Raw genomic sequence first — 15,589 nt, forward strand, 5'->3', positions numbered from 1 at the left:
ATAAACAACCCAGTGGAAAAACGGGCCAAGGATGTACAGAGGCATTTCTCCAAAAAAGAAATACGGATGGCCAATAGGCACATGAACAGATGCTCAACATTGCTGATTATTAGAGAAATGCAAATCCAAAGTAAACTGATGTACCACCTCATGTTTTCAGAATGGGCATCAGTAAAAAGTCTACAAATAAGAAATGCTGGAGCAGGTATGGAGAAAAGAGGAGTTTCCTGTACTGTTGGTGGGAATGTAAGTTGGTGCAGCCACTGTGGAAAATGGTGCAGAGTTTCCTCAGAAAACTAAAAATAGAATTACCATCTGACCCAGCATTCCCACTTCTGGGTATATGTCTAGAAAAAATTATAATTGAAAAAGATACATGCACCTCTATGTTCATAGCAACACTATTCACAGTAGCCAAGACATGAAGGCAATCTAAATTCCATCAACAGATGAATAGATAAAGAAGTGGTACACATATACAATATAAAAAGAACAAAATAATGCCATTTGCAGCAACATGTATTCAAGTAGAGACTATCTTACTAAGTGAAGTAAGTCAGAAAGACAAATACTATACAATATGACTTATATGTGGAATCTAAAATATGACACAAATGAATCTCTATATGAATCAGAAGCAGAATCATGGACATAGACAAGGCTAGCAGTTGCCTAGGAAGAGAGAGTGTGGGGAAGGGATGGATTGGGAGCTTGGGATCAGCAGATGCTAAATACTTCACAGAGAATGAATAAACCACAAGGTCCTGCTGTATGGTACAGGGAACTATATTTAACATCCTGTGATAAACCAAAATGGAGACCATGATAAGGAATGTATATGTATGCATAACCTGAAACATGCACTTTTGAACTCTCTCCTCTCTGGTTCTCTGGAACCTTGTCAGATATGAGGCTCTGAGCAGGGAAGGGAGTTGCCTAAGCCCACTGCAGCCAGGTGGCATAGTCAGATTTGAGTCCAGGCCAGGTAAGCTACTGTACAGCAGTAATTAATACAACATGGTAAATCAACTACACTTCAAATCAATTGAAAAAAGTACTTTATTTAAAAAAAATTAGATCCAAACACACTGGATGTAGAGCACAAGTGTGAACTCACGATCATGATGTGTGAGTGCAGGTCCTTCACTTGTAACACCAGTACCTCTTTGTGGGGGGACACAGGGGAGGCTGTGCCCATGTGGGGAGGAGGCATCTGGGAAATCTCTGTGCTTTTCCTCATTTTAGCTCTGAACCTTAAACTGCACTAAGCAAAGTCTTAATTTTAAAAATATCGAATTACTATTACTTAAAAACTTGGAAGGATTAGAAAATATTGACTGGCATAATACTTCGGTGACACTGATGATGAAGTGATCTTCAGTTCCCTCTCTTATGTTTAATTTCTGAAATCACACCTGAAATGAGATAGTTATGATAAAATGTGTACAGACAAGAAAATATTTTTTCCACCTAAAACCATTATGGGCACAAATATACAAAATTATTTTATGTTGAGATTAAAAGGAAAAACAGTAAATAACCTGATCCAGACCACTCTCTTAGGATGTGTTGGACAAAGAAAAGTGATGCGATTACTGGTTTTAAATGAATGACATCTTTCTCGCCCCTCTATCTGCATATTCTCTTTCAGTGCTTCTCATGTGGAAACCTGCATCAGAATCACATGGTGGGTTGACGGTGGGGCATGTGGAGCACAGACTACACTGCCTCACCTCCAGTGTCCTGACCCCGGAAGCCTGGATGGAAGCCTAATACTTGTATTTTAAACAAGCTCTGAAATGAGTGATGCTCTCTGTCCTGGGACCACAATTTGTGAACCACTCACCTACTAAGTAGGCCAAAAGCCTTCTTCTTCTTCTTTTTTTTTTTTTCTGTAAGATGGCTCTTGCAGGGCCTAGTTCTCTAACTTTATTCAAAACAATTTTTTTAGATTGTATTGTGACAGTGCTAATATCACCATGCATTAAAAATATTTATATATCAAAATTGGTGGATTTTTGTGTAGCCATTTTAGTATCAAAGATGCAAGAAAAAACAGCATTTTTCAGCATAGTATGCTTTATTATTTCAAGAAAGGTTAAAAAAGCAACTGAAATGCAAAAAAAAAAAAGATTTGTGCAGTATATGGAGAAGGTGCAATGACTGATCTCACGTATCAAAAGTAGTTTTCAAATTTTGTGCTGGGATTTCTCACTGACGATGATCCATGGTCTGGTAGACCTGTTGAAGTTGACAGCAATCAAATGGAGACATTAATTGAAGACAATCAACTTATGCCTTCAGGAACAGCAGACACACTCAAAATACCCAAATCAAGTGTTGAAAATAATTTGTCACCTTGGTTATTTTAATCAGTTTGATGTTTGGGTTTCACATAAGTTCAATAAAATCTGGACCGTTTCTGAAAGGGATTCTCTACTGAGATGTAAAAAAATGCTCTGATTTTAAATAAAATTGTGTCGGACAAAGAAAAGTCAATATTGTACAATAATGTGGAACAGAAGAGATTGTGGGGCCAGTGAAACGAAACACCACCAACCACACCAAATGTCGGTCTCCATCCAGAGAAGGAGATGTTAGGTATACGGTGGGATTCAAAGGACGCCCTTTATTATAAGTTTCTTTCAGAAAACCAAACCATTAATTCCAGCAACTACTGGTTCCAATTACTCCAACTGAAAACATCACTCAATGAAAACTGACTAGAAGTAGTCAACAAAACACATAATCTTCCATCAGGATAACTCAAGACTGCATGTTTTTTGATGACTAGGCAAAAACTGTTACAGCTTGGCTTGGAAGTTCTGATTCATCAGCCATATTCATCAGACATTGCACATTTGGGTTTACATTTATTTCAGTCATTACAAAATTCTCTTCTTGGAAAAAACTTCAATTCCCTGGAATACTATAAAGAGCACTTGGAATAGTTCTTTGCTCAGAAAGATAAAAGGTTTTTGGAAAATGAAATTACGAAGTTACCTGAAAAATGACAGAAGGTAGTGGAGGGAAACAGCAAATGCCTTATTCAGTAAGTTTAGTTCAGTCCCTCAGTCGTGTCCGACTCTTTGCGACCCCATGGACTACAGCACGCCAGGCCTCCCTGTCCATTAGCAATCCTGGAGTTTACTCAGACTCATGTCCATCGAGTCGGTGAGGCCATCCAGCCATCTCATCCTCTGTCGACCCCTTCTCCTCCTGCCTTCAATCTTTCCCAGCATCAAGATCTTTTCAAATGAGTCAGATCTTCCCACTGGGAGGCCAAAGTATTGGAGTTTCAGCTTCAGCATCAGTCCTTCCAATAAATATTCAGGACTGATTGATTACCTTTAGATGAGACTGGTTGGATCTCCTTGCTGTCCAAGGGACTTTCAACAGTCTTCTCCAACACCACAGTTCAAAAGCATGGATTCGTTGGCATTCAGCTTTCTTTATAGTCCAACTCTCACATGGATACATGACTACTGCAAAAACCATAGCTTTGAGTATACAAACCTCTGTTAGCAAAGTAATGCCTCTGCTTTTTAATATGCTGTCTAGGTTTGTCATTGCTTTTCTTCCAAAGAGCAAGTATCTTTTAATTTCAAGGCTGCAAGTCATCATCTGCAGTGGTTTTGGAGTCCAAAAAAATAAAACCTGTCACTGTTTCCCTTCTTTTCCCATCTATTTGCCATAAAGTGATGGGACCAGATGCCATGATCTTAATTTTTTGAATGTTGAGTTTTAAGCCAGCTTTTGCACTCTCCTCTTTCACTTTCATCAAGAGGCTCTTCAGTTCCTCTTCACTTTCTGCCATAAGGGGGGTGTCACATGAGTATCTGAGATTATTGATATTTCTCCCGGCAATCTAGATTTTAGCTTGTGCTTCATCCAGCCTGGAATTTCTCATGATGTACTCTGCACAGAGGTTAAATAAGAAGGGTGACAGTATACAGCCTTGAGGTGTGTCTTTCCCATTTGGAACCAGCTCGTTGATCCATGTTCAGTTCTAACTGCTGCTTTTTGACCTGCATACAGATTTCTCAGGAGGCAGGTAAGCTGTATTCCCATCTTTTGAAGAATTTTCCACAGTTTGTTGTGTAGGGCCACCCAAGATGGTTGCATAATGCTGGAGAGTTCTGACAGAATGTGGTCCACTGCAGAAGGGAATGGCAAACCACTTCAGTATTCTTGCCTTGAGAAGCCCATGAGCAGTATGAATATATCCATCACTTGCTTCAAATTATTCATGGAGCAGTGCTCTCAAAGCTGTGTCCCAGGTTATTTTTGTCACTCACGTATTACGTCTTTTTGTACCTTCTGATCCTAGTTGAAAAACAAGTCCATATCCAGACAAAAGAAGAAACACGAGTGAGAAAAAGAAGAAAAATTAAATTAAGTCAGTATGATGTGGAGAGCAGAGGTCATGCCCTAAAAAAAAAAAAAAAAAAAAACATGGTAATTTGGAGCTTAACTATGATCTTTCAGCCATAGTCTCTAGTGGCATCGTGTCAGGACAGTTTACCTGAGTAGGAGCCAAAGAGAAAGCAAGAAAAACAAACTGCAAAGGTTTTCTAGTCCTCTACACCAACACCTTGGTGACCTCTGGCATAGAGTGACCCATGCTGACAGTCGTACACACAATTATGGAAACAACTAGAGAAAAAGCAGCATGAAACAAACAAGGAAAAAAACCTGCCCTTTTATGGGACCTCCCTGGCAGTCCAGAGGTTAAGACTTTTCCTTCCAGTGCAGGGAGTGGGGACCTAACATACCACTTGTGGCTAAAAAACAAATCATAAAAAACCAGTAGTAATATTTTAACAAATACAAAAACCTTTAAAACTTTTCCTCATCAAAAAAACTTAAAATTTTTCTTTATTGTCCTCCTCTGATATTAACATTTAGCAAAGAATCAAAATCCTCTGAAATTAACAGTTACAATGTCCTGAGGACCTAGAAAGTCAGTGGGATGTAGCAAAGGGTGTTAACCTCATCATGCAAATGCCCTCGGGGGTGTGATCCTCCTGGGGACCAATCTGTGACCCCCCAGGGGGCTGTCCAAAAGCTAGACAAGGCCACACCCTCTGCTCACCTGGTCATTCCCTGGTCCACTTCTGAGGCATCCAGACGTGTGCTGCTGATGGGAGACAAGGACACAATGAAAGGGGCTGCAAGGGGCAGAAGGCCTGGCCAGCAGAAACAAGGTGTCTCCCACAGGGAAAATGGGAGGATTTCCTCCAAGGAAAACCTGTCTGTAAAAGAGAAGGGAGGAGATCGACATCCCTCAGAAAGACAGAGAGAAAAACGAAGCATGGAGATACAAGAGGGCTCTCAGAGCAAAGCAGGTAAGATGCCAGATTCTTTTTTGCAGACATCTGTTTTGAGTGATCCTGGAGAGAATTTGCGAAACACTAGAGATTGGGCTGTGGGACAGAGGAACAGGTCCCAGATGTGACCTTGACACCTTTGAAAGTGGGGAGAGAAACCCAGGGTGAAGTCCCAAATCCCCTGTGATCAGGGGCTCTACCAGCTATGCCATCCTTGAGATCTAAACTTGAGAGAGAGTTTCCTGGGCATGCCTGCCAGGAAGCTCAGAAACTACTCTGTCCACGTGAGAAGTTAATGGAGGGAGAGGGGGACTGGAGGAAACCAGAGTTGGGGGAGGGGATGGCAAGGAGGTGGAGGAGCAGTGGGACTTGGAACCTTCTCTAATCCACTCTCCCCAGATTCCAGAGGTAGGTCAGGGAACACTCACTCCTGTCCTCCTCTCCACCCACAGAAGTCACTAGGCTCAAGCCATGCAGAAGCTCAGGATGGCTCCCCTGAGAGTCACAAGAGAAACAGCCATAGAGAAGAGAAGTTGAGGGGATGACCACTCCCAGCCCAGTGGAGATCTAAGGAGCATCCAAACTCCTGCAGAGCAGGACTTTACCACAGAGCAGGTAGGTTTCTGGGCTGGGCTTGGTAGAGGTGGGGATGTGGGCAAAGGCCCTGAGGGGCAGACTGAACCCCAGAGGGCAGAGAAAGCCTCTAACTCTGCCCATGAAGTGGGAACAGGCTGAGAGGAAGGTGCCCAGGACTTGGCCCGGGTTGCCAGCAGATGTTGGAAGAGGCCAACAGAGTCAGATATGCTGTGGTGTGAGGCCTGGGATGGAGGTGTTGAGACAGTCAAGGGGCTGTAGTGCATATGACGAGAAATTTCAGGGGCAGCTCACATCACAGGAACCCCTCCTGTTCTGTCTCCCTCCTAGGTTCTGCCCATACTTCCGGGCGTCTCCACGACAGGGGGCCCCGGTTCCGATCGCCGGTGTGGGCCTGGGGCCAGAGACGCTGCCAGTGCAACCCGGAGTCCAGGCCCGCCTCGCCCAAGCGCCCTCGCAGAAGCCAGTCACCTGAAGCCGCCGTGCCCCTGGAGGCGCTCACGTCCAAGCTCTCCAACCACATGGGAGCCCTTGAAGTGGTCCTGGATGAGTTGCGGGCCCCGGGGGGCGCCTTCCTACTGGTGCCCACCGACCGCACGGAGCCTACGGCCTCGCAGCGCGCCTGGCTCACCTGGCAGCTGACGCACGCGGGCGCCGCCCTGCACTGGGCGCTGACGGCGCTGGATTCCCTGCTCGCCGCGCACCACCGACCTCCGGGCCCGCAGGTCTACCCGCCCTGGGCGCCTGGGCCTTAGGGGCACACCTCGCCTTTCTCCACGTCTTCTCTGGTCTTGCAAGGCTCTGAGGCAGCATCTCAGTACCCTGAGGCGAAGAACTTCCTCCACAAAAGACAACAACCCACCTGTCTGGGGGACGATGTTCCTCAGGGACCAGACCTCATCGCCTGCGCACTCCAGCTCAGGGAGATGTGTTTCTGTGTCCAGAAGTCAGCCTGCTAGGATGTGCATTCAGAGGACAACGCTTGTTTAATCCTATGGCTCAGATTGCAAACCTTAGTGATGTGATTTGTGCCTTTTGATCCCTCCATATTTCCTGTTTTACTTGAAAAATGAAATGAGAGACAGGTGGATGGGGGGTGGCGATGAGAAAGAACAATAGACAGATGAGATGTAGAGACAGAGATAGATTCCTGGAGTGGGTTCCACTCTACGGAACAATTGTCTTTTTTGGGTTTTTCTAGAGATTGGGTTTTTTGAGGTTATGGTTAGAAACCTACCTTGAACAAATCTTTATATCCAATGAGAAATTGGATTGTATGAAGAACTTTGTAGATTTTTGGTGTTGAAATTAAAACTATATTTCTACTTATTATAGAGCATGTGTTCTACGTGGACTGCAATAAATTTTTAAATATTGCAATCTTTTGTCAGTGTGATTTGTGAGTGTGCTCACAAGTGTATGTATAGAATGGATAGACAAAACGTCTACTGAACAGCACAGGAACATATATTCAATACTGTGATAAACCACAATGGAACAGAACATGTCTATATATATATATATATATATATATATATATATATATAGTATAAATCAGTTACACTTCAATTGAAAACAGGTATTTTATTAAAAAACATGAAAGTTCAAACACACAGGATGTACAACAGAAGCGTGAACTCAGGATCCTCATGTGTCAGTACAAGTCCTCCGGTTGTGACACAGGGGTGTCGTTGGTGTGAAGAAGGGAGGTTGTACCCGTGTGGAGAGGAAGTGTCTGGAAATCTCTGTGCTTTCCCTCCTTTTTGCTCTGAACCTTAAACTGCACTAAGGAAAGTCTTAATTGTAAAAACATCCAATTACTATTTTGAAAATTGAAAACATCAGAAAATATTGACTGTAAGAATACTTCAGTGACAGGATGATGGAGCATTCTTCAGTTCCCTCCTTTGGGTTTGTCACGTAAGTGTATGCTCCTCGGTTTTTGTCTCTCACAACAAAGATTTGGAGTGACGGACTTATAAGGCCCCATCGGCATGTCACAGCTCTCAGGTCTTGGACAGACCGTGTTATAGCTCTCAGGTCTTGAATGGACTGTGTTGTAGCTCTCAGTGTTACAGCTCTATTTTATTTAGAAGATAGCAGGAAAATCCATCTTCGAGGCATGAGGGTTCGTGGATCCAAAAAAGCAAAGAGAAGAGCACCCCAGCGCATGGGGGTGGGGGAGCAGGAGAGAGAGAGTGAGTCCTTTGGCTCTTCTTTTATATGTTTCTGTCTTCCCCTGGGCCTGCCCTATGCCAGTTGGACTTAATCAGGAGTCCTGTTCTACCTGAAGTCCTCACTCCGGTCCTCGGACCTTCCTTTGACCTTCCTCTGTTCTTTGTTTGAGGGCTTTTCCCTTCCTTGTCTTTTAGCCACCACCATTTTGGACTCCTTTTCCCTATTCTAACTACCTAACAGGTTTAATTTCTGAGTCACACCTGAAATAAGATATGGTTAGGATAAAATGTGTAAATATAAGAAAACTGGCTCCCTTCAAGCCCAGGATTGGCATAAACTTAAAAAAATTATCTAATGTTGAAATTAAAGGAGAAAAAAACAGTTAAATGACCTCATTCAGAATGCTCTCTTAGGATGCTGATCACAGACTGTAATTGAGTGAGGACGCTCCCCCACCTCTGTCTGAATATCCTACTTCAGTGCTTCTCACCCTAGGACTTGCATCAGAATCATTGAGGGGGCTTGGGTTCAATTTTTTAATTTTACAATAAGCAGGATGCTCCTCTGGAAGTATATTTCTCATTTCATTATACCCCAAAATTTCTGAGGAAAGGAGTTTTGGAGAAAATAAAGGCAATGATATCATCAAATATGATGCCAAATATGATATATTATTATAAAAACAATAAAAACTGTTGTTGAGTGAGAAAAAAGAATCACTTGTGGAGCTTGTGTAACGTAGATAGCATGGCCCCTCCCACAGCACTCTGGATTGAAGCCTGATATTTGCATTTAAACAAGCTCATGAGTGATGGTGCTGCTCCTGGTCCTGGGATCACACATCATGAACCACTCACCTACCTGGTAGAATTTAAAAGGCAAAGGCGGGACTTTCCTGGAGGTCCAGTGATTAGGACTCCAGGCTTACATTGCATGGGACCACGGCTCCAGGCATGATCCAGAAAATAAGACCCCATTTGCCAAACAGCATGGCCAAAAAAAAAAAAAAGCTTAAACATAAAGGCAAAGGCACATTCCCCTTGAGGTTACTCATCTCACATGGTCCTATGGTATCTGCTCATAAGGGAGCCTCCCAGACAGGAAGCAGACGCCAGGATAGTCCTTTCCTCTCTTCACATTAGTACAGATGACATGGTCTTTTTTTCTACCTAGAAATGCTCTGAGTAGAGACTGCCAAAAAACAAACAAACATCCCCGACATAACTGTCCTAGAGAAAGTGATCAAAGCTTTTTCTTCAGGAAAGGTTTCTGGTGATCATGGCATATGGTTGAGTGAAAGCAACACAGCTCCTATGCAAAGACACAATGGCCCAATGTTGTGGGCATGAACTATCACTAAATCAAACCTCAGAAGACAGGACATTACAGTGATGATGGGAAAATAATCCAATGATCTTCCTTTGAGAAATACAAATGTGTGGTAAACAGGGAGAAATCAGCCTCACACTAGCTGTACTTGCTACTGTTCTGCTTTCCCTGAAGCCTACAGGCTCTCCCCAGCTTCACTGCTCTGAACCCAGAGGGCTCCTACAAATGCAGGTGCCCCATGCATAGCCAGCAGTGACCGTAGCCTGGTAAGCATGATAAGATTCTATTAATAGACAAGTTCCAATGTGTCTGTGTGTTTTCCCCACACCACCAAGCAATTTCTGACATTTGTTGTCTTACAAATGTACACTGACAGAAAATTTCAGATCCCACAAGTTCAGGGCTCAGTCTCAGAAGGCTGCCTGCCCCTCCCCCACTTCAGATGCAGTCAGAGGCCAGGTTCTCAGCTGTGCTCCTGGTGGACCCACTAGAGTGCAGAGGTTCCAAGGACCCTTCTTGGGATCAATCAACTTGCTTACAGAACTCAGAGAAATGTTTTACTGATTAGATTATCATTTTATAATAAAAGGCTGAACTCAGGGACAGCCAGATGGAAGATGTGCCTCAAGCAAGGTGAGGGGAAAGGGCATGAGCTTCCCTGTCCTCCCCAAATCCCCACCTGTTCACCAACCTGGAAGCTTTCCAAATCAGTCCTTTGGGTTTTTACAGAAGCTTCATTACAGAGTGATGCTTAACTCTAATTAGACACTGGTGATGGGTTCAACCTCCAGCTCCTCTCTCCTCCCTCTAACCTGGGGTTCTGAAATGATCAGGCAGCCCCTATTCTTTGGTCACTGGGATGCTTTCCAAAGGTCACCTCATTAACATAACGAGGCCCATTTATCACTTTCACACCTAAGAAATTCCAGTGGCTTTAGTAGCTATGCCAGCAACCAGGAGAAATACCAAATTCATCTTTCTTACTATAAACCACAACATTCAAGTCACAGGATAGCACCTTTCCTGAGTGCAGATCAGATCTTAATCATACTGGTTTTATCTAAGGTCTCTAGAGGTCTAAATTCCCTGCCCACTGAAGGCAAGGCTTTGGGGTACAGGAAACATGTATATTTTGAACAAAATTATAAAGAATGCAGGCTCCTCCATGTGAACCCATTTGGGGAATACACTGGATTTGAAAACTTCAGGAAGTCTACATGTACCAGGCCAATCAGCACGATTACACTTGAAGGATTTGTTTTCAGAGATGAGACCTAAACAATCCCAATAGTGACTCCAGGATGATGGGAGATCAGGGCCTTCCATGCACTTGAGCACTTGGAATACTTTCCAGGAATATGTGACACTCTATATCAATATGTGCCCAAAGATAACTAGTGTGAAAATAGTGAGCTACATCAGTTAATGAAGCCTCAGAAGAGGTAAGGTCTCTGTCAGCCCAGAACCCACAGAACATTCTTTTCTTTTTTTAACTTTTTGGTTTACATTGGAGTATAGTTGATGAATAATGTTGTTAGTTTCAGGTGTAGAGCAAAGTGAACATTCTCATGAACGTGCCTCAGCTCTTTACTCTGAGGACTGGGTACCTTGAGTCTAATAAGAATAGATTCTGGTTGGCTTGTGCTGGTTTTCTCAGCAATCAGCAGAAAGAAACAACCTGAACTAGAGGTCCCATAGACCTGGTGGAGGCTGTTTTTATAGAGGAGTAGCTATGTGCAAAAGACAAGGCGGTCCCCTCCATATGCTCCCTCCTGCTCATTCACAGAAATTATTCCACCTACAAGTACACTGTTTGCAATTAGAGACAGTGAATATGTCCATTCAGTCCAGGCGCTAAGTTGTGTCCGACTCTTTGCAACCCCTTGGACTGAGCACACCAGGTTTCCCTGTTCATCACCAACTCCTGGAGCTTACTCAAACTCATGTCCAACGAGTCGGTGAGACCATCCAACCATCTCATCCTCTGTCGTTCCCCTTCTCCTCCTGCCTTCAATCTTTCCCAGCATAAGGGTCTTTTCCAGTGAGTCAGATCTTCCCATCTGGAGGCCAAAGTATTGGAGTTTCAGCTTCAGCACCAGTCCTTCAAATGAATAGTCAGGGCTGATTTCCTTTCGGACTGACTGGTTGGATTTCATTGCAGTCAAGGGACTTGCAAGGGTCTTCTCCAACACCACAGTTCAAAGCATCAATTCTTTGGCACTCGGCTTTCTTTATAGTCCAATTCTCACATCGATACATGACTACTGCAAAAACCATAGTTTTGATTATACGAATCTTTATTAAAAAAGTAATGTAATGTCTGCTTCTTAACATGCTGTCTAGATTTCTCATTGCTTTTCTTCAAAGGAGCACCTGCTTTTTAATTTCATGGCTTCAGTCACCATCTGCAGTGGTTTTAGAGCCCAAGAAAATGAAGTCTGTCACTGTTTCCCTTGTTTTCCCATCTATTTGCCATGAAGTGATGGGACCAGATGCCATGATCTTAATTTTTTGAATGTTGAGTTTTAAGCCAGCTTTTTCATTCTCCTCTTTCACTTTCATCAAGAGGCTCTTCAGTTCCACTTCACATTCTGCCATAAGGGTGGTGTCACATGCGTATCTGAGATTATTGATATTTCTCCAGGAAATCTAAGTTCTAGCTTGTGCTTCATCCAGCCTGGAATTTTGCATGATGTACTCTGCATAGAAGTTAAATAAGAAGGGTGACAACCCTTGATGTATTTGACAACCCAAATACATCCTTGAGGTATTTCTTTCCAATTTGGAACCAGTCCATTGTTCCATGTTTGGTTCTAACTGTTGCTTTTTGACCTGCATACTGATTTCTCAGGAGGCAGGTAATGTGGTCCAGTATTCCCATCTCTTGAAGAATTCTCCACAGTTTGTTGTGTAGGGCCACCCAAGATGGTCGTGTCATGCTGGAGAGTTCTGACAGAATGTGGTCCACTGCAGAAGGGAATGGCAAACCACTTCAGTATTCTTGCCTTGAGGACCCCATGAGCAGTATGAGTATATCCATCACTTGCTTCAAATTATTCATGGAGCATTGCTCTCAAAGCTGTGTCTAGGTTATTTTTGTCACTCACCTATTATGTCTTTTTGTACCTTCTGATCCCAGTTGAAAAATAGGTCCATATCCAGACAAAAGAAGAAACAAGAGTGAGAAAAAGAAGAAAAAATAAAGTCAGTATGATGTGGAGAGCAGAAGTCACGCCTTAAAAAAAAAAACAAAAAAAAACACGGTAATTTGGAGCTTAAATAGGATCTTCCAGCTGTGGAGTCTCTGGTGGCATCGTGTCAGGACAGTCTACCTGAGTAGGGGCCAAAGAGAAAGCAAGTAAAACAGACTGCAAAGGTTTCCTAGTCCTCTACACCAACACCTTGGTGACCCCTGGCATAGAGTGACCCATGCTGACAGTCGTACAGACACACAACTATGAAAACAACTAGAGAAAAAGCAGCATGAAACAAACAAGGGAAAAACCTGCCCTTTTATGGGACCTCCCTGACAGTCCAAGGTTAAGACTTTTCCTTCCAGTGCAGGGAGTGCAGGTTCGATCCCTGGTGGGGACCTAACGTACCACTTGTGGCTAAAAAACAAATCATAAAAAACCAGTAGTAATATTTTAACAATTTCAAAACAGGTTTGAAACTTTTCCTCATCAAAAAAACGTAAAAATTTTCTTTAAATTGTCCTCTGATATCAATATTTAGCACAGAATCAAAATGCTCTGAAATTAACAGTTACAGTGTCCTGAGGACCAAGAGAGTCAGTGGGATGTAGCAAAGAGTGTTAACTTCATCATGCAAATGCTCTCGGGGGTGTGATCCTCCTGAGGACCAATCTGTGACTCCCCAGGGGGCTGTCCAAAAGCTAGACAAGGCCACACCCTCTGCTGATCTGATCATTCCCTGGTCCGCTTCTGAGGCATCCAGACATGTGCTGCAGATGGGAGACATGGACACAATGAAAGGGGCTGCAAGGGGCAGAAGGCCTGGCCAGCAGAAACAAGGTGTCTCCCACAGGGAAAATGGGAGGATTTCCTCCAAGGAAAACCTGTCTGTAAAAGAGAAGGGAGGAGATCGACATCCCTCAGAAAGACAGAGAGAAAAACGAAGCATGGAGACACAAGAGGGTTCTCAGAGCAAAGCAGGTAAGATGCCAGATTCTTTTTTGCAAACATCTGTTTCAAATGATCTTGGAAAGAATTTGGGAGACATAGAGATTGGGCTGTGGGACAGAGGGAAGGGTGCCAGATGTGACCTTGACCCCTCTGAATGGAGGGGGAGAAACCCAGGATGAAGTCCCGATCCCCTGTGATCAGGAGCTCTACCAGCTATGCCGTCCTTGAGGTCTGAACTTGAGAGAGGGTTTCCTGGGGCATGCCTGCCAGGCAGCTCAGAAACTACTCTGTCCACGTGAGATGCTCTTGGAGGGAGAGCAGGGGTAGAGGAAACCAGGTTTTGGGGGAGGGGATGGCAAGAAGGTGGAGGAGCAGTGGGACCTGGAACCTTCTCTAATCCACTCTCCCCAGATTCCAGAGGTAGGTCAGGGAACACTCACTCCTGTCCTCCTCTCCACCCACAGAGGTCACCAGGCACAAGCGATGCAGAAGCCGGGATGGCTCCCCTGAGAGTCACAAGAGAAACAGCCATGGAGAAGAGAAGGTGAGGGGACAACCAGCCCCAGCCCAGTGGAAATCTAAGGAGCATCCAAACTCCTGCAGAGCAGGACTTTACCACAGAGCAGGTAGGTTTCTGGGCTGGGCTTGGTAGAGGTGGGGATGTGGGCAAAGTCCCCAAGGGCAAACTGAACCCCTAGAGGGCAGAGAAAGCCTCTAACCCTGGTGAGATGCCCATGAAGTGGGAACAGGCTCAGAGGAAGGTGCCCAGGACTTGGCCTGGGTTGCCAGCAGATGTTGGAAGAGGCCAACAGAGTCAGGTATGGTGCGGTGTGAGGCCTGGGGTGGAGGTGTTGGGACAGGCAAAGGGCCGTGGTGCATTTGATGAGAAATTTCAGGGGCAGCGCACATCACAGGAACCTCTCCTGTTCTGTCTCCCTCCTAGGTTCTGCCCATACTTCTGGGCGTCTCCAGGACAGGGGGGCCCGGTTCCGATCGCCAGTGTGGGCCCGGGGCCAGAGACGCTGCCAGTACAACCCGGAGTCCAGGCCCGCCTCGCCCAAGCGCCCTCGCAGAAGCCAGTCACCTGAAGCCGCCGCGCCCCTGGAGGCGCTCACGTCCAAGCTCTCCAACCAGATGGGAGCCCTTGAAGTGGTCCTGGATGAGTTGCGGGCCCCGGGGGGCGCCTTCCTACCGGTGCCCACCGACCGCACGGAGCCCACGGCCTCGCAGCGCGCCTGGCTCACCTGGCAGCTGACACACGCGGGCGCCGCCCTGCACTGGGCGCTGACGGCGCTGGATTCCCTGCTCGCCGCGCACCACCGACCTCCGGGCCCGCAGGTCTACCCGCCCTGGGCGCCTGGGCCTTAGGGGCGCACCTCGCCTTTCTCCACGTCTTCTCTGGTCTTGCAAGGCTCCAAGGCAGCATCTCAGTACCCTGAGGCGAAGAACTTCCTCCACAAAAGACAGAAACCCACCTGTCTTGGGGACGGTGTTCCTCAGGGACCAGACCTCATCGCCTGCTGCACCCCAGCTCAGGGACATGTGTTCCTGCGTCCAGAAGTCAGCCTGCATTCAGAGGACAACGCTTCTTTAATCCTATGGCTCAGATTGCAAACCTTAGTGATGTGATTTGTACCTTTTCATCCCTCCATATTTTCCTGTTTTAATTGAAAAATGAAATGAGAGACAGGTGAATGGGAGGTGGCGAGGAGAAAGAACGATAGACAGATGAGATATAGAGAGAGAGATAGATTCCTAGCGGTGGGTTCCACTCTATGGAACAATTGTCTTCTTGGGGTTTTTCTAGAGATTGGGTTTTTTGAGGTTATGGTTAGAAACCTACCTTGAACAAATCTTTATATCCAATGAGAAATCAGATTGTATGAAGAACTTTGTAGATTTTTGGTGTTGAAATTAAAACTACATTTTTACTTATTATAGAGCATTGTGTTCTATGTGGACTGCAATAAATTTTTAAATATTGCAATCGTTTGTCAGTGTGATCTGTGAGTG

At 44.9% G+C, this 15,589-nt stretch overlaps 2 protein-coding genes across 2 annotated transcripts; both read left to right on the forward strand.

Annotated features, from left to right (window-relative positions):
• The first annotated feature begins 5,314 nt into the window (after positions 1 to 5,314).
• On the forward strand, positions 5,315 to 7,304 carry LOC147367822 (uncharacterized). Its single transcript, XM_086414133.1, has 3 exons — positions 5,315 to 5,348; positions 5,886 to 5,945; positions 6,255 to 7,304. The coding sequence occupies exons 1-3, from the start codon at positions 5,315 to 5,317 to the stop codon at positions 6,677 to 6,679; spliced, it is 519 nt and encodes a 172-aa protein (XP_086270259.1). The 3' UTR covers positions 6,680 to 7,304.
• A 1,456-nt stretch (positions 7,305 to 8,760) lies between these two features.
• On the forward strand, positions 8,761 to 15,563 carry LOC147367823 (uncharacterized). The gene is made up of 3 exons (XM_086414545.1): positions 8,761 to 13,606; positions 14,041 to 14,202; positions 14,520 to 15,563. The coding sequence occupies exons 1-3, from the start codon at positions 13,402 to 13,404 to the stop codon at positions 14,942 to 14,944; spliced, it is 792 nt and encodes a 263-aa protein (XP_086270671.1). The 5' UTR covers positions 8,761 to 13,401; the 3' UTR covers positions 14,945 to 15,563.
• Positions 15,564 to 15,589: the final 26 nt, after the last annotated feature.

Source organism: Bos grunniens, chromosome 8 (assembly GCF_055505025.1).
Source record: "Bos grunniens cultivar Pamir isolate PY7600 chromosome 8, Bosgru_T2T1.0, whole genome shotgun sequence".
In the NCBI taxonomy this organism is placed as follows: domain Eukaryota; kingdom Metazoa; phylum Chordata; class Mammalia; order Artiodactyla; family Bovidae; genus Bos; species Bos grunniens.